We start from the raw sequence: 25,657 nt of genomic DNA on the forward strand, positions 1-25,657 counted from the left end.
GCTGGCCTCAAACTCAAGAGATCTGCCTGTCTTAAGTGCTGGGATTAAAGGCATGTGCTACCACTGCTTGGCTAACAATAACTTTTAAAAAGTGATTTATAAGTCCTCTTTACCAGTGACCTGTTAGCTCATCTCATCTTCAAATAGTGAAAGTTTAATACTAAGATGCTTTCTCCAAAGAAAATGTAACTTTCCAAGACCACAAGATAATTAAAATAAACTGAAATTCAATATTTTCATGTCTAAAGAATTTCAACCAAGACAGTTAAGGAAAATATATTTGACTATATTTACTAAGCCCACAAAAGTAAGCATACTTAGTAGGCTATATTAAATAGATGTTTTATAGAAACTCAAATATCATGTTCTGATTAATAAATTATTGTTTTCACCTTAATTTCTCTGGTATAACTTGTGGTGGAGGATATTTCTTTCTTTTATTGTTTTTGTTTGTTTTGAGATAGGGTTTCTCCGTGTAGTCCTGCCTGTCCTGGAACTTGCTTTATAGATCAGACTGGCCTCAAACTCACAGAGATACACCTGCCTCTGCTTCCTGAGTGCTGGGATTTATGGTGTGTGTCACCACCACCCAGGGAAGGATATTTCCACAGGGTACCCTAGTAAGTAGAACTGAAGACTTCATTCTGACTATTTAGCAATTATATTACTATATAGCAATTATAGTACTAGTTTTTCTCCTAGCCTGACTAACGAACATTTGTAATCATCTTTAGGACTGAGTTATACAAAGAAAGTTAATGATCTTTCTAGGCCTTTTTATTATATAACAGCTACTTTCTAGAACTTAACAAAGAAAATTAAATGAGAGGGGACTTCATAAAGCAAAATGATGAAGTCAGGCACAAAGGCGCATACCTGTAACATACTTGGAGGACGAGGCAGGATGATCTAATATAGCCACAAGTCTGCGAACAGCCTGAGCTACATAGAACACTCCAGACCACAGGGAGACCTTGTCTGAAAAGAGCAAGAAAGGGAGGGAGGGAGGGAGGGAAGGAAGAGAGGGAGAGAGGGAGGGAGGAAGGAGAGAGAAAGGTAGGTAGGTGCTAAGAGGTGGTGGCATATGGCTTTAATCCCAGTACTTGGGAGGTAGAGGCAGGTGGATCTCTGTGTTTTTGAGGCCAGCCTCATCTACAGAACAAGTAGACAAATAGGACTATACAGGGAAACCCTGTCTCAAAATAAAAGAAAGAAAGAAAGAAAGAAAGAAAGGGAGAGAGAGAGAAAGAAAGAAAGAAAGAAAGAAAGGGAGAGAGAGAGAAAGAAAGAAAGAAAGAAAGGAAGGAAGAAAGAAAGAAAGAAAGAAAGAAAGAAAGAAAGAAAGAAAGAAAGAAAGAAAGAAAGGTAAGAAAGGAATAAAAAGAAAAAGCTTTAGGTAGTTTCCACAAAATTTGTTAGTGGTACTACCATTTATTTTTGTCACTCCAGCTAGAAACATCTTCTTTTTAATTCTTGCTGTAACTAGTCTGCTACTAAATCAAATGAACCCTATCTATAAGATCTATCCAAATGGTTCTTCTTTTCATTTCAGCCACCAACAGATGCTGAGCCAGAGGTTTAAAAGTGTGGCTAGTGAACCAAGTAACGCTCATAGACTGTTCTGTCAGATCTATACAGCATGTTTTGTTTTTAAGCTGAGTCTCACTGTGTAACCTTGGCTGGCCTAGAACTTTGTAGTTCATTGAACTCACAGAGATCCTTCATCCTCTTGCCTCCCTAGTGCTGGGATTAAGAATGGATGCCACCACATCAAGCTGTCATTACTTTTTTTTAATGATTTATTTAATTATTTATTTAATTATTTATTTTTTATAATGTAGAACATTATACAATGTTCTATCTGCATGTACACCTGCACGCCAGAAGAAGACACCAGATCTTATTACAGATGGTTGTGAGCCACCATGTGGTTGCTGGAATTGAACTCGGGATGTCTGGAAGAACAGCCAGTGCTCTTAACCTCTGGACCATTTCTCCAGCCCTGTCATTACTTTTAATATTTGCCAGCACTAAAAAATGAGACAAAGGCCAGGCATGATGGCACACATCTTTAATCCCAGCACTTGGAAGGCAAAGATGGTCGGATTTCTAGGAGTTTGAGGCCAGCATGGTCTGCATTGTGAGTTCTAGACAGCCAGACATATGTAAAGAGACCTTCTCTCAAAAAAAACAAACAAAAAAATTAGTACAAAGTTAAGCTCCCATTAACAGCATGTAAGTTGTTTTTTTTTTTTTAAGATTTATTTATTATTTATACAGTGTTCTGCCTGCACACCAGAAGAGGACACCAGATCTCACTATAGATGGTTATGAGCCACAATGTGGTTGCTGGGAATTGAACTCAGGGCCTTTGGAAGAACAGCCAGTACACTTAACCTCTGAGCCATCTCTCTAGCCCCATGTAAATTCTTCTTAATTTGATTCTCATCTCAAGTCTTCCCTATTCCATCAAGATGAATTAACTATATATAGTTCTCAAAAAGTTATGCTCTCTCCTACTTCATAAGTGTTAAAAGTGCTATTTCCTCCACAGAATGTCCTCTTTTTTTGCTTTGCTAACTCTACTTTTCCCTCAGTATTAGGACACTTTCTAGCTTCTTCTCCCATACTTCCCATACTATGTAAGCCATCTCCTAGGCAGATCCTGTGGGAGTGCCTATTACATATTATATAATATCACAATATTAAAATTACATCATGATATTAAAATTATACCTTTTCCTATCTACATCTTCCAAGTAGAGTAAAACCTATAAAGTAAATGAGCAGATAGAAATGCTTTCTCAATCAGCTTGGAGATAATAATAAATAAGTTTGCAAAAGATCTTTTTTTTTCTCTTTTTGGTTTTTGGTTTTTCGAGACAGGGTTTCTCTGTGTAGCCTTGGCTGGACTCACTCTGTAGACCAGGCTGGCTTTGAATTCACAGTGATTTGCCTGCCTCTGCCTCCCTGAGTGCTGGGATTAAAGGGGTGCGCTACCATGGCCAGCTGCAAAAAGATTTCTTATATGCTAAGTACCAAGATGGGGTCCTGCTGCAAATGAGATTATGTCTCATTTAATAATATATTGTTGTTTCTGTTTTGGTTTTGGTTTGTTTGTCTTTACTTTTGGAGACAGGGTTTTTCTGTGTTGCCCTAACTGTTCTGGAACTCTCTCTGTGTAAACCAGGTTGGGCTTGAATTCACAGTGATCCACCCACCTATGCCTCCTAAGTGCTGGGACTAAAGACATGCCATTACTGCCCTGCTAGTGTTGGTTTTTTTTTTTAAGTTGTTTTTATTTTTATTTTATGTGTGTGTTTCCCCTGCAAATATATATGTGCACATGTGTGTGCCTGGTGTTCCTGGTGTCCAGAAGAGGGTGCTAGAGCCTCTGCAACTGATGCTATAAATGGTTGGAACCTGACATGTGGATGTCAGGAGCTGAATCCAGGTCCTCTGCAAGAGCAGCAAGTGCTTCTTACCACTGAGCTGTCTCTCCAGTGCCCCCTCCCTTTTTTGAGATGGAGTCTCACTGTGTATTTGAAGGCCTCTTCACAGTCATCTAGCCTCTACTTCTCAAATGCTGGCGTTGCAGGTGTGTAACACCACATCTAGCTGATAAACAAATTAGCAGCAAATGAGAAAGGTGAACAGAATTTGGAATTTTTGCTACAGTGAAGTCTGATAGTACTAGTTGCTTTAGTATTCTTAGTAAACCACTTCAAGATCATAACTGTCATTTGTTACAATTTGCACAAGACTCTTTAATTCATACTATTTCTAGTTAACTTATTTTGCATAATTTTACCAAAAAACACAACAAGTATTATTCAAGATCTTTTTTTAAAAAAATTCCTAGCTGGAGGTAGCAGTGGTGCAAACCTTCCAGCACTCAGGAGGCAGAGGCAGGTAGATCTCTGAGTTTGAGGCCAGCCTGGTCTATAGAGGGAGTTCCAGGACAGACAGGGTTACACAGAGAAACCCTGTCTCAAAGGGGAAAAAGTTCCATAAGAAGAACCCATACATAAGATATCATGGAAAGTGAAGCACTGTGGGGCTTCTATAGGAAGGAGCCACTCAAGCCTGTAAGTCATTCCTATATTGCAAAACATTTAAGAATTTAAGAATACATGGGGTGGTTGCAACAGCTTATCTGGTAAAGGCGCTTGCTACAAAGCTTAGTGGGTTTGATCCTTAATAAGACCATAAGCAGAGAATAGACTCCAGCAAATTGTTCTTTGACCTCCATGTGTTTATCATGGTATGCACACACACACACACACACACACACACACACACACACGGGAAGTAAATAAAAATTTTAAATGTGACTTACACTTTCTATAAGAATTTCAGCTGGTGAAAGTGCAGAGTTCATGAAGCCGTAGACATGCTCTGTTGTTTTAGAAATAAAACACATCACCACTTGGTATATAATTTCAGAATCTAATTTCTTCTTCAGTTGAGGAACTGGAACAAATAACTGTTTCTTACTTGCTTGAGAAACCAGCTGACTACCGAGCAAGGCATCTTCCACAGTGCTGTCTGATTCTGCCACAGCAGGCACTTCAGAATCCACACATGATTTGGAGTCTTCCTCATTCCTTTTAGAGGATGAGATTTTTAAATGTATTTCTTCATGGACACTCAGAGATGACTCTATTTCAGAGGCCATATCTACAAACACATAAAGAGAAATGTCTTTTGTAGAACACTTGCTTTGTCGTTGGCTTCCTCTTAGCAGTGGCCACAAGCTTTTGGCTTAAAACAGAAGTCATTCTGTTAGACTTTTGGAAGTCAAAACCCTTAAAGCTATATTTGCTGAACTGCGCTCTTTCTGGAAACTTGGAGGAAAATTCAAACCCTTGCCTTTTGTGGCTTCCAAAAGCCTCCCACATTCTTTGCTTCATGGACCCATCCTCTGTTTCATACCAGCTGGCTTTGCATCCTCTCGCCTCTTACTGGCGCTGTCCTGCTTTCCACTCATAAGGAATCTTCAGTATACCCAAAGAATTATCTCTAACGCATGCGCGTGAAACGGGCTCACGGGCTGGAGGTTAAGACCGCGGCTTGGAGAAGCCTTTACTCAGATGACCGTACAATGCTTTACCTTGGCCACGGAAGGCTTTTAAAAAAAAAAAAAAAGCTGTACTTATGTATATTCTATACATTCAGCTTTCTTCTAAAAATTGTGTTTACGCAAGCAAATCTATAATTTTTAAAAAATTTAAAAAAGGAAACTAAGCATGGTGGCACCGGACCGTAATCTTAACATTTCGTAAACAGAGACAGGATAATCACACCTTCAAGATCAGTCTGGGTGACCTAGCAAAACCCAGGCTTTAAAAACAAAATAAAACAAACAGGAAACTAACGTAACATCAACTTTCTTCTACTGTATAAGCTCATGACTAAAAATAATAAATAGCTCTCATGAAGATTTCATTCCTTGAGCTGACAAGGTGGCTCAATGGGTAAAGACGCTTGCTGCCAAGGCTGACAACCTAAATTCAATCACCAGGATCCACACGGTGCAAGAAGAGAACCAACTCCTGCAATATGTCCTTTGATTGTCACACATATACCTTGACATTGGCACACATAAATAAAAAGAAATAATATATATATATTTAAGATTTCTTTCCTGGGTCTGAAGAAATAATTCAGTAGTTAAGAGCACTTGCTGCTATAGCAGAGCAATTCCCAGCAACCACATGGTCGCTTACAAGCATCTGTAACTCCAATTCCAGGAGATCCATCACTGACTTCTGGTGTTACACAAATATGCATACAAGCAAAATACTCACATAAATAAAATAATAAAGTTAATTAAAAAAAAATATTTCTTCCAGGCAGTGGTGGCACACACCTCTAATCCCAGCACTTGAGAGGCAGAGGCAGAGGGATCTCTGTGAGTCCGAGGCCAGCCTGCTCTACTTAGAGTGAGTTCAAAGACAGCCAGAGCTACACAGAGAAACCCTATCTCAAAAAATAAAAAAAATACTTCTGCCAGGTGTGGTACACACCTTTGATCCCTGTGAGAGACAGAGACAGGTAGATCTCTGAGTTTGAGGCCACCCTGTTTCTACAGAGCAAGTTCCAGGACAGCCAGGATTACAAAGAAAAATCCTGTCTCAAAAAAATAAAATAAAGAAGATTTCATTCTTGTTAAGAACATTTATCCAAAAAGATATAATCTGTAGCCATCACTCAATGAAGCAGACTTTGCTTGCTTTATCTGTTAGAGAACCAGGGAGTCAGAATGACCAAAATTACTTACAGTAGCTTCAAGATGCTTCATATTGGTTGCTAATTCTATTTAATAAATAAAACAAATAGTTAACAGCATAAAAATCCATACCAGAATTTATAGCAATTGATTCCAAGTTCCAAAACTGGTGGAACTTGGCTGCACTGAAGCTTGTGTATGTGATAAAATACATCATTAAATGTGAAACCTGCCACCACTCAAGCTTTTCACATGTGCATGTGTGTGAAAGCTCGTGTTTCACAGCGTGTGTGTGGAGGTCAGAGGCTCTTGCTGGAATCAAGACTTTCCTTGTACCATGTGAGTCCTAGAGATCAAACATTTAGGCAGAAAAGGCCTAAACTAGGATCACCAGGATCACTAGGATATTAAGAAAAGTTTTCAAATGATCAGGTGCCAATCAAATGTCATGCATTTCTTTTGGAGTTTGTTACCTTCAAACTCCAGCCTTGATTGTCCCTTTAATTCCATGTCTGTTCCACTTTGTTAGTATATACAGTATCATAATACATGGTTAAGGGAGCATAGTAAGAGAAACAATTACTTTTGAAGACTTTTAAAATCCCACAGTCACTGGGAGATGGTGTTGTATGCTTTTAATCCCAGCACTCAGGAGATGTTAAGACCACTGGCTATGCTGGGTGTAGTAGTGCAGGCCTTTAATTCCAGCACTTGGGAGGCAGAGGCAGGCTGATCTAGTTAGTTTGAGGCCAGCCTGGTCTACAGAGTGAGCTCCAGAACAGGCTACATAGTAAGACCCTGTCACACACACACACACACACACACACACACACACACACCACACACACACACACACACACACACAAAAGCACTAGTTACTTTTCCAGATGACGAAGGTTCTGTTATCAGCACCCAAGTGCTCCAAGTACGGATGATGAAGTGCCCTCTCCTAGTCCCTACGGGCATGGCGTGCATGTGGCACAGTGCACAGACAGATGTGCAGGCAAACCACCCACATGCAAAAAATAATTAACTCACTGAAAAAAAAAAACTTTACAGTAAAAAAGTCCCAGGCAAATAAACGTTACTAGTAATTTAATAATATCATATGTGGACATTAAAGTTAAAAAACAGTAACCGGGTCTAGTTTTTGGTTTGTTTCATTTGGTAATAGAGACCCAAACGAGGGCTTTGCTCATTTGTTCGTTTGCAACAGGGTCTTTTTATGTTGCCCAAGCTGGTCTTGAACTCTTAGACTCATGTGGGCCTCCTGCGTCTAGAGTTCTGGGACTATATACACAAGCTACCGTGCAAGTTCTCTGAGACTGACATAAATGCAGGACTCAGATGCTGATATACAATAGTGTTAACAGTATTAGAAGGAATATATTCAGTAATTGTACTAAAATTTATATGTTATTATATTTGTTGTTTTCAAAATACTGTTTTACACTGAATTTGAAATGAGTACATCATAAGAAAAACTGTGAATCCATATGGTATTTTCACCTATTATTGTTTGGGGATATATTATAGTGACTTAAACCTAACCTTTAAGGTTCACATTATTAACAGAATTTTAAGTCAAATAGAGCAATATTTTTTAACTATATTTCACAAAATCATTTAAATAAATCTAGTTGGAGTTCTTTTGTAAAGTAGTTAGCACTTCCATAATTTATATGTTTTACAAATTGCTATAGCCATATCAAGTCTTAGCTTTTCACAGTGATTTACAATCACAATTCATTTTCTTATCCACCAATTCTAATTAACACAGTTTTCACTTGTTTCTAAAAGCTATTGAAGTTCTCGGGGGAAAAAATAACTGTCTCTATAGCTATTCTTTAACACTCAGAAAATAGGGTCTGTGGTTTTGTCTAAATCTTTATCCTTCTACTATGGTTTTGGTTTGTTTTTTTGTTGTTTCAAAGCAAAGCAAACATTTTAAGCCGGGGCTAATGACACTGGCTAATAGTACAGGCCTGGCAACTGAGCTACTCAGAAGCTGAGGCAAAAGAATAAGGAGTTTGATCACAGCCTTTGCTGCATGAGAAAGTCAAAGCCACCTCTGGCCAACATGAGACCCTCTCTCAAAACAAAAACTAAAAAACTAATCCCAGCACTTGGGAGGCAGAGGTAGAGGCAGGGGCATTTCTGTAAGAGCAAAGCCAGCCTAGTCTACAAAGTGAGTTCTAGGTCAGCCAGGGCCTCATAGTTAGACAAGCAAACAAACAAAAACATAATAAAAATAACATTAAATGTGAAAAGAATAAGTAAAAATATGGTTGGAGATATGACTCCAATGATGAAGTACATTTCTAGCGAAGTCCTGAGTTCGATTCTCAGACACACACACACACACACACACACTCTAAATGATCTGTATTTCACTTACTTCATATAGGTTTTAAAACATCCTGCTTTGTTTATGTATGGGGTATCTATTTCCTGAAACTTAAAAGTATTTATTTTCATCAAAGTTCATCAAAACTGGTTATAATTTGTGCTTGCCTGTTGGTCAGGGGCTTGGTCTTTCTTTTCTTTTTCTTTTTAAGACATAGTATTATGTAGCCCAGGCTAGCAATTAGTTTGAACTCACTATATAGCTCAGGTTGGCTTTGAATTCCTGATACTCTTGCCTCCAGCTGCTAAGGTTGCCGGGGTATATCACCACCATGCCAGGGATACAGGAGTGCATCATTATACCCAGTGTCTTAGCCTTTGTTTAGAAAATTTACCAGTATTACTTTATGAAATGATAAAGAAAATTTAAAACACCTATTTATCAGGACATCTTGAAATCATAAAGTTAAGTTGTAATTTTTTTGTTGTTTTGTTTTTTGTTTTTCGAGACAGGGTTTCTCCTTGTAGCCCTGGCTGTCCTGGAACTCTCACTCTCTGTAGACTAGGCTGGGCTCAAACTCACAGAGATTCGACTGTTTCTACCCCCGAAGTGCTAGGATTAAAGGCATGTGTCACCACTACTGCGTGTGTGTGTGTGTGTGTGTGTGACCAATATTTTTTGAGGGTTTTAAAAAATCTTTTCTTAAATTTTTATTTAGGTATATGTGTGTGTGCCTTCTTTGTGTGTGTATGCAGTGTCCCGAGAGGCCAGAGAAGGGCATCATTTGTTATGTTGTACAGCCAGATCTTTTGAATGAGATATATTTCTAAATATATCCTAACATCATATCACCTAGAATTGGAGTTACTAGAGTTTGTGAGCTGCCCCATATGGGTGCTGTAAACTGAACTTGGGGTCATAGAAGAACATCAAGCGCTCTTAACCACTGAACCATCTCTCTAGTCCTTTTCTGGGTCTCTGATTTATCCATCACAGACAAATCAGAATGTGACTGAGAGCTATGGAATGTAGATCTTCACTTAACATACAACCCATGTGGGAGTCTTTTTGTCCTGTGGTTTTTGTTGTTGTTTGTTTGTTTGCTTGTTTGTTTGTTTTGAAACAGTTTCTGTTTGTAGCCCTGGCTGTCCTGGAACTATGTAGAGCAGGCTGGCCTGGATCTCACAGTGATCCACCTGCCTCCACCTTTGCCTCCAAGTACTAGGATTAAAGGTATGCAGTACCACAACGGCCCAACCCATGTGGTTTTAATCACAGAAGTGGCTAATAGATACACACCTAAATAGAGGAGTTTATTCCAATATTCACCCACTGTACAGTCCTCTGGTGAACTCTCAGAAATAAGAAAGTTGAAAATCTTTTACAATATTTGTGATTGAAATTTTTTAGTATTTTATTTTTATTTTACATGTCTGAATGTTTTGTTTGCTTGTATATATGTGTGCCACATGACTGGTATATGACTGGTGCCTACAGAAGCCAAAAGAGAGTACTGTATCTTCTGGAACTGGAGTTAGGGGTGATTGTGAGCCACCATGAGGACGGTGGGAACTGACCTAGAGCAGCAGCAAGCATTCTTACCCCCACCCTCGGCCACCTCTCTAGCCCTGCTTGAAATTCTCTAGGACCTAGTACACTTAAGGAAAATCTTTATCATAGTGCTTTTTAGGAAAACAAAATATAACTGCAGATAAAATAAAATGTTATTTCAGAATCAAAACTTAGTGGGGTGTGGTAGTGTACCCTCTAATCCCTGATCTGGAGGCAGAGGAAGGTAGATCTCTGTGAATTCAAGGCCAGCCTTATCTACATAATGAGACCTTGCCTCAAAAAAACAAAAAAACAAAAAAACAAAAAACTGGACTATTTTGAATTACTGAAGTTTTCCTTAACTTAGGTTCCAATGAAAACCATGTCATTATGATTCTATCGGGAATGTCTAAAAACTGAGTATCAGTTAGTGAAATCCTTATCTACCAGAATGGAAAGCCAACAGAGCCTGGATAAAATAGATTAATCAAAGCAAAATAATATAAAGATTTTATTTAGGAAATGAGAGGGGGAAAAAATAAATGGACTTCAAACACAAAAAAGAAGAAAACTAGGATCGCTGGGGAAATGGTGAGAATAAAGATAAAAAGAACAGAAATTTCTTTCATTTAAAAAGGCCTTCACCCGATTTATATTTTTTAACAATTTACATAATATAGTTATCTGATAATTAAAATATACTGTAAATATTTTCAATTTTTTACATAACATCAAGACATTGCTAATCATTCTTTTCCTTAGGTTTTGTTTTATAAGTTCACAAGTAAATCAAACAATAAGAATATTTCTTGTTGGTAATTGACAATTCTGAAAAACACAGAATTTATTTCTTTTTAGAGCATTATGTATTTGGGTGTTTGAGTGTGTGCATGTGGAGACCTGAGTTGACATCTTTTTCTGCCTCAGCAACTGAAGCAGCAAGGGCTGAACTTGGAGCTCGGCAGTTCCAGCTAATCTAGTTAGTCAATTTGCTGCTGTGATCCTCTGTCTCTACCTTCTGGGTGCTGAGGTGTTAACAGCCACCATGTCTGGCCTGCTTTGCATATGTTTGTTGAGGATCCAAATTCATCCTCAGGCTCTTCCAGCAGGTGCTTAATCCACAGAGCCATCTCCCAGTTCAAGCATGAACTTTTCATCTGATTTGTACTTACGAAAATAAATTACCTTAACAAATATGTTAATACATCTTTTCATACTAACCTGACGGACTGTGTCTGTTCTCCAGCATCATGGGATCTTTCGTGCTATCTGTGGGAGAATTTTCAGTGGAAAGTTTTTCAGTTTTGTCATTTTCGACTATATCCTCCTGACCCGGCATCTGTTTGGAAAATGGTGATTCTGTATCCTCTGGGTGATTCTGGAAGCTCCAAGGATTATCAAAGAACTTCTTCAGATATAGCATAGAACCATAATCACCTTTCTTCTCCAGGGGGCTCTCCTTGCCTGTTTCTGTTTCCACAGGTGCTATCATTTCCCTTTCTTCTTCCTTTTCCGGGTCAAAGTCACTCGCTATAGGATATTTGTGGCTATCTCCCCCACCATCTTCACTTTCCCCATTGTCAGAGGTAGTTCCGTCTTTATTAGTTTGTGCAAAGCCTAGCATACCGAAACCAAAATAAAACCAGCTTGGACTGAGGACTGAGCTGTCATTAATGACTGTCTCTTCCTTGTCTGTTGATATTTCCCTGCATGTAGGTGAGGCTTCTTCATCCAGTGGAACAGAATTGGGACCATCTTCTAATGGCGGATTGCTTTCTTCCGACAATAACTCAAGTCCTGTGTCTTCCTTTCCGAAACCTAAATAACTTGTGAATCCGCCGCCAAACCAGGCATTGGCTTCAGGTTTGAGAACATGCTCTGACTCAGAAGGTAGTTCGTATTGTTCCTCCAGCACCGAGCTGGCTTCTGGTGCCTCAGAATCAAGCTGTGATTTTGGATCTTGCTCAAGTTCTATCTGGGGTTCGCCGTTGTTTAATTTCTCCAGGTCATTCTCCTCCTCCACTGTTAATTTCCTACTCTGAAATGAGCTTTCTTGTGCGGGCTCAGTATCTGGTTCAAAAGGCTTCTCTTCAGCTTCTTCTCTCCTCAGTCCAAACCATCCTTGCTTTTCTGGCACACTCAGGGATGGCAAGGCCTGGTCCCAGACTGGGGTGTAACCCAGCTCGCCACTGCCTGCGTTTCCGGCCTCTTTCCAGCCGTTTGACGCACTGGAAATTCTGAAATCTTCAGGAGTTTCTGGTTCTGAAATTTGCTCTTCAAACAAAGTCCCTTCAAACTCTGTATAAAAGTCAGGCTCTGGCTGGAAATCACCTTGTATATCGTATTTTTGGTCTTCATCGTTTTCATATGGATACATATTTTCGTCGTCACCACTGATTAACTCACTCTGTTCACTTCCAAATATGTACCCTTCTCCAAGAAGACAAAGAAAGTCAGATTCCTAAAAGACACACACACACACAAATCATAAATGTCTGTCCCTGAACATTTTAAGATAGAGGACTATAGCCAGGTGTGTTGTTTCACATCAATAATCCCTGAATTTTGTGGTCTGAGTCAGGAGGATTGTGAATCTGAGGCTAGCTAGTCTTTACAGAAGGACAGTATCATGGACTGAAGAGGTGGCTCAGCAGTTAAAAGTACTGGCTGCTCTACCAGAGAACCTGAGCTCAGTTTCCAGCACTCACATCAGGCAGCTCCCTCGCTGCTGCTAGTTCCAATACATCCAACACCCTCTTCTTGCCTCCCAAGGCAACTGTACACATGTGGCATACACACACACACACACACACACACACACACACACACACACACAAAGAGAAAGATGTAAATTTAAAAATGTCTCATTAAAAGACTTTATTTCAAAAAGTAAAAGGATAACTACAACTTTCTCAACTATATGCAACTAGCATAACCCCAGAGCAAAAACTGCAATCAGGTCTCTGAACCCCGAACACATGCATCACAACTTACCTCTAAGGATTAATGGCATAAACTTAAATGAAAATCCTTACCAGGTATGGTGGCCTATGCCTTTACTCCCAGCACTCAGGGAGGCAGAGGCAGAATTCGAGGCCAGCCTGGTCTACAAAGTCCAGGACAGCCAAAGCTATACAGAGTAACCCTCTTAAAACACACACACACAAACACATGTACATACTTGGTGGCTGGATGGATGAAGCAAAGCTCTAACAAAAAAAGCTCCAACAACTTTACACACACACACACACACACACACACACACACACACAGTGGGTGAATAGAGAAAACTCCAACAAGCAAGCTCCAACTTTGTTTTTCTCCTGCAGCTTGTATATCCCAGCAAAATCTTTTTTTTTTTAAGATTTATTTATTTATCATTTATACAATATCCTGCCTACATGCCAGAAGAAGGCGCCAGACCTCATTATAGATGGCTGTGAGCCACCATGTGGTTGCTGGGAATTGAACTCAGGACTTTTGGAAGAAGAGCCAGCACTCTTACCCTCTGAGCCATCTCTCCAGCCCTCCCAGGAAAATCTTACAAGCAGTACAGATATCATAATGTGGTTACACTGTATTTTTCTTTAAGTAAACAATTATATTTACCTAGAAAAAACATGTTCCCCAATACCCTGCTCACATGATCAAATTTTTTGTATTACAGGTGAAGAAAACAAATTATTCCCAAGAACCCACATACATTCATAACTAAGAAATTTGTTATAGACTAACAAAGTGTAAGCAAGGAAGGTAATTTTTTCAGTCAGTCTCTCTTTACTGGCAGGCTACAATTTACAGTTACAAAGAAAGGATCAAAACTCTTATTATTTATCTTAAAAAGTGATCCTATAAAAATCCTAAGAGAATCACAAATTGAAACTTGTATATAAAAAACAATCAGTCATTTCCACTTTAAATCCTCACGGTGCACATTTACTCATTGACAATTTTTTTATTGAATCATATCAGGAAGCTAAGGGAAAAAATGAATACAAGAAATTAATCATCACTTTGATCACCAGTCAAGCTACAGCAAGAAAGAGGCACATCAACTAGTACCAGTCAGGCCACCACTGTTCTTGTTCTCTGACCTCAAAAGATCCCTAGCTCATCTATTAAGAGAAGAGTCCCTTTCTGAGCTCCAAATGTTATCTAAGATTTTCTGTATCAGAGCCACTAACAAAAACCATCTTAACCTAACTTTACTAACAATCTTCTCAAATTCTTCCTAGAGGTGGTAGTCATTGCTAACAATCTGTATCTCTAAGATCTTTCTGAGGGTGGTGGATGAATCATTAATCTGCTGTAGCAAAAGGGGTTGAAAAAGATCAAGCACTATTACTGTAATAGATACAGTAATCTGTTGCCCAGTGAGGGGCTGGAAGCTCCCCTAGGGTTTTCATACAACTCATAGATTACAAGGGATGTAGTAACTGTGAAGACAACAAGCAGAGCAAAGCTCTACGACAGGATGAGGTCATAGAGACAGGAAGTCCCTGGGACTTTGCCTCTCAGGCACACCCATGGAGGTTGTGCTAACCAGTGGGCCACATTCCATGAGTTCTAACACTGTTTTGCTGTTCCTCCTGCAGGGCCCCAACAAGTAAATTCTGATGAGAAAGTATACTTGTATTAGCTACAAAATCTTGCACCACCTGAGAGTATAATAAGTGAACGCATGCATCTGTGCAGTGGTTTGAGGGCATAAGCTACATAGTTTAAATGTGCCTCTCGAAAAGCATTTATTGGAAACTTACCAGTCTTAGGAGATGGGCCCTCATGATTAAGTGATTAGGCCACAAGGTCAGTGTGAATAGAAAAAAAGCGCTTTGTTATCATGGGAGTGGGTGCACCATCCCAAGAGTGATTCTTTACCAAAGGATGGGCTCAGCACTTGTTCTGTTTTGCCTTCTCTCGCTCTCTTTCCTTCCACCACAGAGTCATATAACAAGAACACCCTTACCAGATGTCAGCAGCTTGAGCGTAAACTTCCTAGCTGTAGTGGTTTGAACAGAAATGGCTCCCATACGCTCATGTATTTGAATTGTTCAGCAGGTAAAGGTGCCGACCACCAAGACTGTGGAAACTCACATAGTAGAAGGACAGAACTGATTCCAGCAAGTTAACCTCTGACCTCCACACATGGGCAGTAGCACAAGAGCATATGCACACATATGAGTACACACACACACACACACACACACACACACACACACGTGTACACATGCCTGATTACGTATATTTGAGCCTACATAAACCATGATGTTCATGTGGAGGTGAGTTGGTTCTTTCCTTCTCCTTTTACATGAGTTCCAGGAATCAGTCTCAGGTCATCAGGCTTTGTGACAAGCTCCTTCACTGGCTCTGTCATCTCACTGACTCTCATTTTTTTTTTTATTGCAAACTAATTATCCAATGCCCCCAATCATACCATGTCCCCAATCTATACAGAGTAGTAGTTGGCACACAAAAAGACACATAATAATTGCATCTAATTTGATGAATGTAGACAAATCCACTGCTAGTACCAGCACTAGTCTAGGGCAGCAGTTCTCAACCTGTGGGTTGCAGTGCCTTTGACGCCGAACAAATTCTTTCCTAGGGGTCGGATATCAGATATTAACATTATGATTCATGACAGTAGCAAAATGACAGTTATGAAGTAACAATGAAATAATTTTGTGGTTGGGGAGCTGTATTAAAGGATCACAGCATTAGGAAGGTTGAGAACCTGATCTAGGAAAATACTCCAAACGTTTCCCCAAGAGGCACTAATGTTTTAAGCTGCAATCTAAAGTGTGAGATGAAAATAGGGCAGGGTGTTCTACCAGAAAAAGAGCCCCTTCAAGTTCCTGGCCTAGGAAGGAGTTGGCACATCTAAGAACAATCTAAAAGCCAGTCTGTCCAGAGGTGTGTGTGGCTTATGAGAGAGAGGCACAAGACAGAAACTGAAGCAGCAGAAACAGGACCTGTGAGGCCAGAGATGGAGTCTAGGCTATATGCCAGATCAAATGAAAAGCAGCCATGAATGGGATTTAACAAAAGGAATGACGTGTCCTGATATTTTGTTTTTGTTTTTATAAGATCTGTTACTGTTTGAAGGACAGACTAGAAAAAAGCAAAATGGAACCAGTTAGAAGACTGTTATCCTCCAGTCAGGAAGTGATGACTGCTGGCTGGTGAGATGGTTGGGTGAGTGAAGGGGTATGCTGTGCCAGCCTGGCGTGCCAGGCCAATCCCTGGAGTCCACGTGAGTGTTGCAGGAGAGAATTGACTCTACAAAGTTGTCCTCTGACCTGCACAGACATTGTCTGGCAATGCATCCTTGCCCTCATCAGGCACATAATGCACAATAATAATATAACTGCGAAAAAGGAGATTATGCCTTGGATTAGGTCTACAAGGGTGGAACTGCAGAGAAGAGAATGTGCTACAGAACAGAATACAGAAGTGACAGGCCCAAGTATCCTGCAGGAAGTGGACAGCTAATCCCAGTGCCAATAACAGACAGTTTGTAGAAACAAACAGTCTCACTTCACAATGTGACCTTACTCATGGTAAAACCCGGAATCTGAGTTAAATTGGCAAATCAAATTCATATATTAAAATATCAGTTTCTGATTCCTTTTCTTAATACCAAGCTCAACATTATTTGAATTTCATTAAGAATTCCAACAGCAGTGGGACAGTACTTAGTCCCAGTACTCAGGAAGCAAAGGCCAGCAGATCTCTGAGTTGGAGGCCAACTTGGTCTCCTAAATGAGTTCTAGGACAACCAGAGCTACACAGAGAAACATTGTCTCAAAAAACAAACAAACGAAAAGAGGTATTTGCTCTGCTTTTCTAGAGAACTAGAATTAAGTTCTCAGGGGATCTGACCCCTTTTGGACTTAAAAGACACCTACATGCATGTGTGCCCACACGTACTCACACCCACAAATAAATAAAATTAAAAAAAAAAAAAACAATTCCAACATCATGAGGCCAGAGAGACGACTCAGAGGTTAAGAGCAGTTCTTCCAGAGGCCCTAGATTCAATTTTCAGTGCTCACATGGCAGCTTAAAACTGTCTATAACTCCAGTTCTAGGGGATTTGATGCTTTCTTCTGGCCTCTGCAGGCACCAGGCATGTATGTGGTGCACAGACATATATGCAGACAAACACTCCTACACATAAAATAATAAAATTAATTAACTTAACATAAACAATAGCCAAAGTGGTTGTTCAGATATGAGGCCTAGGGAAGGTGGTAGGAGAAATACCTTTTGGTCCTAGTAGTACAACAGTATCAGTAATTGTAGCTAAGGAATAGCAACTGTGTGCTGTTCTGTGCCCTTCTTGTGTGCTCAATATTCTTCAATCAGTTGGAGTTACTGCTACGTTACTAACACATGTGACTGCTATTTTTCAGGTGATAAAACTTAAGCAGCCAATACTACAGCCCTAGTCAGTGGTTGAGTCGGGCTTTAAGCTCACGCCCTCTGCAGAATTCACACGTTTAACCACTGTACTCTGTTAATTTTTCAGAAAGCTAAATCTTTAACTGTCATCAACTCTATTCTGTTTAATTGTATTCACATACCCAAGTCATGCCAAGAACAAGTTCTTAATAACTACCACTTATGTTCACAAAATGAGGTACATAATCAATGAACATTTATGCCAAGGAGGCCATTTTTGCCAAGAACTTTTAAATTTAATTAATAGCCGGGAATGAGTTTACTCACTTTAGTTGGCATTTCAACTTCTTCGGATATGAACACCTCTTCGATCTCGACTGCATCTCTGGGAAAAAATCCAAAATCTTTTCCTTTCTATCAAAACAAAACAAAAACAAAAACAAAGATTATGAAGGAAAAGTGATTGAAGTAGGCCTAACTATTGGGCCTCATTTTGCTCTGTGACCTTGGCTTTAGCTATGTTCAATCACAGAATATTAATTGGCGATCAAATGCCACCTAAAAAATCATGAATGCAGACTGTGGATATAATTAAGTGGTAGCTGCTTGCTTAGGTCCTAGGTTCAAGCCCCAGTGCCAAACAAACATTCAACAAGAACATGAGTGAGGCCTTATTGTTTTGTTATTTGACAGACTAATATTAACTTAAGGGCATGATGACCTAAACTGTAAAATATCACTGTTGCAAATGTCAAAAGCTATACTATATACTCCTATTATTCTCGCTCTCCCTCTCTTCATTCTTTTTATAGATTTTAAGAGTTATACAGTTTTATTTTATGTGTATGGGTGTTTTCCCTATAGTGCCTGTGGGGACTGGAAGAGGTCATCAGACCAGCTAGGACTGGAGTGATAGACAGTTGTGAGCTGCCATGTGGATACTGGGAACCAAACCAGGTCCTCTGGAAGAGTAGCAAGTGCGTGTTCCTGCTCCACCCCTGCCCTGTTCCCTAGGACTTTCTTTGCCCAGGTTCTGCAGATTTACACTCTTAGATCTGCGTTATCAAAAAGTAACAGTCCAGTTGACAGCAGGAAGACAGTACTGTGGCAAGCTCAAGAGTTCTCGAGAAAGGGATTTACATTCCCGGATGCGGCAGACAGGTTTATTGAGGTAGTTAAGGTCCATGTGCTCCCAAAGGAGGATGCTGTTCCTTTTGGCTTTTTGAGCTAACCTGGTAACAGATTCTTTGACCCAGCTTGAGCACATGTAGGATATCCCCCAAGAGTGAAGTCACCATTCAACCACTCACAAGCCCTCTTATTCCTGTTAAAGTTTTCTGTCTTCTGATCCAACACCATCACACATTGACTAAGATTCTTCTAGCTGTCCAGACAGTCTTCATTTACAGCTATTTGGAATGAGTCTATGAGTCCACCACTATGAGTTCTTAAGTGGTTATGAGTGCAGACTAACCCTCTCTACTTAGCTTAGCTAAAAGGCAGAGAAGCAATTAAACTAAACATGTAAATGTACCAAACTAAAGGCAGCTGAGAGTTCCACCTAACCCTTACCCATTAAATGGTAATTAAACTCAGGTTGTGAGGCCTGGCAGTAAGTGCCTTTACCCACTGATTCATTTCACAGGCTCTCCTTCCTTATTTTATTTTATATTTGTGTAGAATTATTTTCATGCTTACTAAACAAAACAGATAGCTTTCTTTGCCTCTTATGACATATACTATATTTTCCTATACCCAAATCAGATTTCTGTGATACATTCAAAACACGGACAGGTATTTTAAAGCCATCCTAAAAGCTTTGTGCAGTGGCAGTATCATAGCCAATGAGGTTTATCCAAGGCGCGATTATTGCTAATTGAAAACTTTTCCCTAAAGCCATCCTAAGCAATAAGGAGTCCCAGGATATGCAGGGTAGAAAGCAAATCTGGCCAGTGGCAAAGGTTTGGTTACATATCCCCTGTGGGAAGAGGAGGGCTTCAGATACAGCCTGTGCCTTCAGATGGGTACAGATGGGTACACCAGGAGGATCAGGCATTCAGCCTCGTCCTCAGCTACACTGGGAGCTTATGGAGGGCCCAGGCTATATGAAACTGTCTCAAAAATAAAATTATTCATTCAAACAGTTAGCACAGAGGAGATATTAGGGAAGAAGCTGATATATGCACAATATGGGACCTTTGGGGGACTCCATTAGATTGGTCATCTCTTTTCAGCTCGAAAGTAAACTGATCACAGCATGCCCTCATTACAAAACATAATACACATGAGAAATATAAATATTTTCAACTGAAAGCATTAATTATTATCCTGAGAGTTAGCGTGGGCTTCTTTTACTTTGGCCAAATGAAAAGATCTCCCAGTTATTATGTCATTTTCCATGAAAATTTTATATACCTTTCTTCCCTGCAACATCAACCTTTTTGCTGACCTCTCCAACACACCTCTGCTCTCTCTCTCATCAGACAAACACGCTTTGAAATCTGGCCAACCAACTTCCCAGTCTCTCTCACAGCACAGAGAGAGTTCTGGCTGACATATTATGTGTCAGCACTCTCGAAGGCTTCCTAAATAAATATGAACTCTAAATTTAAGATTATGTATGTTATGTAAAAAGCAATTTCAAAGCACTCCTTCAGTCTTCCATCTCAAGCTGTCTTTCCCAAAACCTCCTCTACAGAAATTTTAGAGCTGGGCTGGAGAGATGACTCAGTGGTTAAGAGCACTGACTGTTCCTACAGAGGACTTGGGTTCAATTCCCAGCACCCACATGGCAGCTCACAGCTGTCTATAACTCCAAGATCTGACACCCTCACAGAGATGCATGCAGACAAAATACCAATGCACATGAAATAAAAATAAATAAATTTTTAAAAAGAAAAGATTTTAGAGACACCACTAAATGTGATTTTTTTTTTTCAACCCTAGATGATCTAGAACTTGCTATGTAGACCAGGCTGGCCTTGTACTCACAGAGATCCACCTGCCTCTGCTGCCCAAAGGCTTGGAATAAAGGAATGCGTATGATAAATTTTTTGTTTGTTTGCTTAGGTTGGATGAGGGTTGTTAATATTTATACAGAGCTTTGAAGTTGTTAGATGAAAGTTCTTTTATAGACTAACAGCAAGTATCCTTGTACAAATTGGTCATTTCTTCTGCATTCAGTTCTTAGCTAGATACTTACGCTTCCTGCCCACAAATCTTCTCTCTCTCCTGCAAGCTTAACATAGACAGAGATCTCGTCCCCCTCAGTGAAGTTCAGGTATCGACAGTCAGGTCCCGTGTGGTCTCTCAGGGCTAAGACTCTGCTGATTAAAGCTGTATAGACACACGAAGAAAAGCAAACACTTTGAAATGCTATTGCTTCTCACTTATTTATAAAAAAAAAAAAAAAAAAAAAAAAAAAAAAAAAGGCCTTGCTATGTATCTCAGGCTTGCCTCAAACTTAAAATCTTCCTGCTTCAGCTCCTCCCTGGTGCTGAAATTTTAGATTTATAGCACCATACTTGACTCCTCCATCCATTTTGCCTTCCTTAAATCCATCCTTTAAATTTTGAGATGATGGCTGGGGCTGATGGTTCACACTTGTAATCACAGCATTCATGAAGCTGAGAAGGATTTCAAGAGTTTGGGATATTTCAATAATAATAATAATAATAATAATAATAAAGTTTGAAATATTAATTTACTAATATTGGTTATGTTCTCAAGAACCAAAATAAACTTTTCACTACATGCAGACTTAAGCTCAGATTATTTTGGCACAGTATAGCAGATTATTCACAACCTGATCCCACTTACCTATTTTCTAAATTTAAATTATGTGTGTGTGTGTTTACACATGTAGTGCACATGTGGAGGTCAGAGTACAACTTTTGGGAGTCAGTTCTCTCCTTCTATTCTGTGGGCCTGCTTACCAAACTCAGGTTGTAAGGCCTGGCAGCAAGTGCCTTTACCTACTGATTCATTTCACAGGCTCTCCTTCCTTATTTTATTTTATATTTTAAAGATGTTTTTACTTTATTTGTTTGAGTGTTTTGCTTGCATGTCTGTATGTGCACCTGTATGTGTATGTATGTATGTGACTCTGGTGCCCACTAAGGCCATAGAGGGTACTAGATCCCCTGGAACTGGATCTATAGATAGTTGTGGGCTACCACGTGGGTACGGGGACATGAACCCAGATCCCCTGCAAGAGCGGTAAGCACCACAAATCTGCCTCTGAAGGCCCTGCCTTCCCTATTTTAAGCAACCTCTCCTATTCCTTTGCCCAGATGCAGGGCTACACTCCAGCTTACAAATCGGTTTCTCTCAGAGTGAGTCACTACTGCTCTCTCGTGTGTGCCAAACGCTGCCTTTCTTCCCGGTACCCTCACATTTCCAGGCATTCTATTTTCATTCTGTTAAATCCTCAATACATATCTATAAGGTAAACAACCCCATTTCATTCTAACACATGAGCCCTTAGCTAAGGTTTAGGGGCTGATCATATAGCTCTGGTTGGCCAGCTTTGCCTGAGGATTTTTTTGTTTTTTTGTTTGTTTTGTTTTTCACTGCAACATCACCATCCTTATCATATGGTTCTATTTCCATATTTCCCTCAGTTCAGAAAAATTCCACTTCTTTTCATTTTTAGCTCACATCCTGCTTTTTTTTCTGAGTCTGAACTCCAGCATTACCTGTTATGCTTATAATTTTACATAGCTATTATTCTACAATGATCTGTTTTGTCATTATTAAATAAAATGAACATTCCTACAGAATAAAAAACAGCTTACATTTCACTTTATCCCTTTTAAGACACATTGTATTAATACACACAGCCCAGACATAGTAGGCTCACAGTAACTCTAAGCAAACCATGAATGCATGATTCAGCCCTCAATGCCTAAAGTAACACACATATAACTATGTGGTACTAATGTGCAAAATTTAAAAACACACTGATGAAGCCCTTCAATAAGAGTCAAAATAGCATTATAAGTTACTATGAATTTGAATTTCTGTTGTCCCCTAAAAATATTTAAGTGCTGATTTAAAGCAAAATGGGAAAGAATCACTGCAAAGTTCTGAGGTGACAAACTTCCCTGGCATATTGAACAACTTTTCCAAAAGGTTAAAAAAAAAAAAAAGATTGCTCATAAAAAATACCACTAGTGAAATTTTTACATTTAAACTAATCATTTTGCATTTTGAAATGCTGTCTTCTGGACATGCTGTGACTCACAAACTCACAGCAGCTAGCCAAAAACTTGTACAAGCTCAAGCCATTGACATTCCAAAACAGCAGGGAAGGACCCACATGCCCCCACTGGTAGCCAACAGCTGCTAGCCCCAGCAGCTAGCCCGCAGCTTCTGGGCAAAGAGAGGCATTTTTCTTTAGGGCTGTGGCCACTGGCTCAGGAGGATGATTCAAACCCACAGGGTGCTTATCTGTAACTCCAATTCCAGGGCCTCTAAAATGATCTCCACCTGCACCCTGCAAGCACATAGCATGCAGGCAAAATACCCACACATAAAATAAAATAAACACATCTTTAAAAAGAACTTTTTTCAAAGAATATGAATTGGGAGAAGACATGTTTCAGGACCCGCAGGTGGAGTTAGAAGTGGGATGTAGGGTAAATGATCAACACACATAGTATAAATGTACGGATTTGCCAAGGGATAAATAAAAAGTACTATTAAAATATAAAAAGCAAGTATTAGAGGAAAATTAAAAGATATTTACTATAAAATACCATGTAGTCGGCAGAGCATGGTGGTGCACAACTTTAATCCCAGCACTTGGGAAGCAGATCTTTGTGAGTTTGAGGCCAGCCTGGTCTACAAAGCAAGTCCAGAACAGCCAGGGTTACACAGAAAAACCCTGTCAGGAAAATAAAAACAAACAAACAAACAAACAAAAAGAACCCTCTTTGGCGTCTGAGGGCACCTAGTACACAACCAGTGCCTTTATATGCATGCATGCAAACACTAATACACATTAAATAGAAGTATATAATCTTTAAATATATACATATATGTGTGTATATATATGTCTTAGACATTATTGTATTTCATATAATTACAATTCGTACTTTAATTTTCATTTTGAAAAATTGGAAATACTTTTTATGTTAGAAAAATAAAACTTATTTTCAGGAACTCTAAGATAAGGACACAATTTTTTCTTTTTCTGTTTTTGTTGTTTTATTTTTAGACAAAGAACTCACTATGTAGACCAAGCCAACCTGGAACTAGAGATCTGCCTGCTTCTGCTTCTTGGTGCCATCATACACAGCAGGATAAAGTTATTTTAAACCATCATGTGTATACCAAAAAATTAAGTTCTTGGGGATGGAGCTATTACTGAGTGGTTAAGAGCACTTACTGCTCTTTCAGAAGACCCAGGTTCAGTTCCCAGTACTTACATGGAGCTCATGGTTGTTTGTAACTCAAGTTCCAGGGAATCAAAGCCCTCTCCTGGATGCCATGAGCTCTGGGCACATATGTGGTATACATATACACACATACATACAGGCAAAATACCCATATATATATATATACATATATATAATAAAAATAAAAATTTTAAATATAAGTTCTTAAACAACAAAGTAGAAATTAATTTCTCTTCATAGAGACTCAAGAAAGTTTAATATTGAATGTTGTAAGTCATACATATCTATATTGGAACATTTATTTTAGCACTTTTACATAATAAATTAACACAAATGATTAGCATTTCATATTAAGACAGCTAAATCATGATGGTTGAAAACAGAAATATTTGGGGGGAAACTCATGAGAACCAGAAAGTTCTATTGTGAAATAGAAACTAAAATGTAGAAGGTTCATCAACAGTGAGTTACCAAACTATTTGATATCTTTTTAAACAACTCATTGTCTTAAAAAAAAAAAAATAGCAAAACAGTTGGATATTAAGTTTTTGACACTTGGATTACAACCATTTGTGACATTTCTATATGTTTTATTTTTGTTTCTGATGTTAAATTTATAATAGTGTTATCATAAAATGCTTTGTTTCTAGAATTCCTTTTTTATATCAAGCTATACTTTATAATTCAAGTATTTTTCAGTACTATTAAATGTTGAGTTTTCATCACACAGATCCACCCACAGTAACATTTAATGTGATTTTATAACTCTGTGTAAGAAGAAGAAGAAAAGCAAACTTACTTTCACATTCCAAGTCACCACACTTTTTAAGGTGTGCCAGCAACTCCGTGCCCTCCAGACACTTTGTCAGAGAAACAACCAAAAGAAGGATTCTTTGAACACTGATTTCCGCCATGCTTAGACAAGCCACCAGGAATCCTAAACAGGCACTGGAGGGCTTGCTAGGTTGCAGACATGGCAGCAAAACAGCAGATACTCCTTCTGTAGTGCAAGAGAAAAAGGCAGAGTATTTTCAGTCCCTCTGTAGCTACATTGTTCTATAGGTGTGCCGGCTCAGCTTCAGGAATTAACACTCTCCAGTCTCAATCTGCAGTGTCAGTTAGCCAGATAAAACAGAAGGGCTTAATAATTAACAGGGACTTTTAGTTGGACTAGTGTTTTATAAAGTTGGACCATGTGAAACTGACTCACTTAAAGGCACCCTGCACTCAGCAGGACAGTTCTCACACCTCCACAAAAGGGTACTTAATCTCTGATCTTCAGGCAGATTAGTCACCAAGTAAAAAACAAATACTTACTGCATGCGAATTCTAACTTCAAAAGAGAAGGTATAGAGTCAGAAAATATCTCTGTGAATAAATGTACTTACCACTAATGCTGATGACCTGAGTTTAATATTACCTGGGACCCATTTGATTAAAAGAGAGAACTGATTCCCACAAGTGGTAGTCTGATGTACACTCATTCACCCACACACACAAAGAACAAATAAATAGATAAATAGACAAATAAATAATTGTAATTTTAAAAGTTAGATGCATGATCCAAAATGAATTCACTGTTTTGCAAAAAATAGAAATTAAAGTTAAAAAAAAAATGCTGTACACATGGTATTAAAAAGGAGAAGGTAGGGGCTGGAGAAATGTCTCACAGCTTAAGAGCACTGCCTGCTCTTCCAGAGGTCCTGAGTTCAATTCCCAGCA

The 25,657-nt window shown here is 39.1% G+C and overlaps 1 protein-coding gene and 1 pseudogene across 5 annotated transcripts in view; one reads left to right on the plus strand and one right to left on the minus strand.

Annotated features, from left to right (window-relative positions):
* Mia2 (MIA SH3 domain ER export factor 2) overlaps positions 1 to 25,041 on the minus strand; it is a 94,571-nt gene extending 69,530 nt beyond the window's left edge. For 3 of the 5 annotated variants that reach the window (XM_055595434.1, XM_055595433.1, XM_055595432.1), the window contains exons 1-6: positions 24,735 to 25,039; positions 20,737 to 20,870; positions 17,862 to 17,948; positions 11,352 to 12,591; positions 4,498 to 4,680; positions 4,340 to 4,398 (exon numbers count right to left, since the gene is read on the minus strand). In XM_055595434.1, the coding sequence (XP_055451409.1) occupies positions 4,340 to 4,398; positions 4,498 to 4,680; positions 11,352 to 12,591; positions 17,862 to 17,948; positions 20,737 to 20,870; positions 24,735 to 24,849 (1,818 nt within the window). In that variant the 5' untranslated portion in view covers positions 24,850 to 25,039. Of the gene's footprint in view, positions 1 to 4,339; positions 4,399 to 4,497; positions 4,681 to 11,351; positions 12,592 to 17,861; positions 17,949 to 20,736; positions 20,871 to 23,293; positions 23,309 to 24,734 lie in introns of those variants that run through there. The other 2 variants (XM_055595436.1, XM_055595435.1) reach the window with 2 other exon arrangements.
* On the plus strand, positions 19,350 to 19,520 carry LOC129667851 (U4 spliceosomal RNA; annotated as a pseudogene).
* Positions 25,042 to 25,657: the final 616 nt, after the last annotated feature.

This window comes from Psammomys obesus, unplaced genomic scaffold (genome assembly GCF_907164565.1).
Source record: "Psammomys obesus unplaced genomic scaffold, mPsaObe1.curated_primary_1811, whole genome shotgun sequence".
Lineage (NCBI taxonomy): Eukaryota > Metazoa > Chordata > Mammalia > Rodentia > Muridae > Psammomys > Psammomys obesus.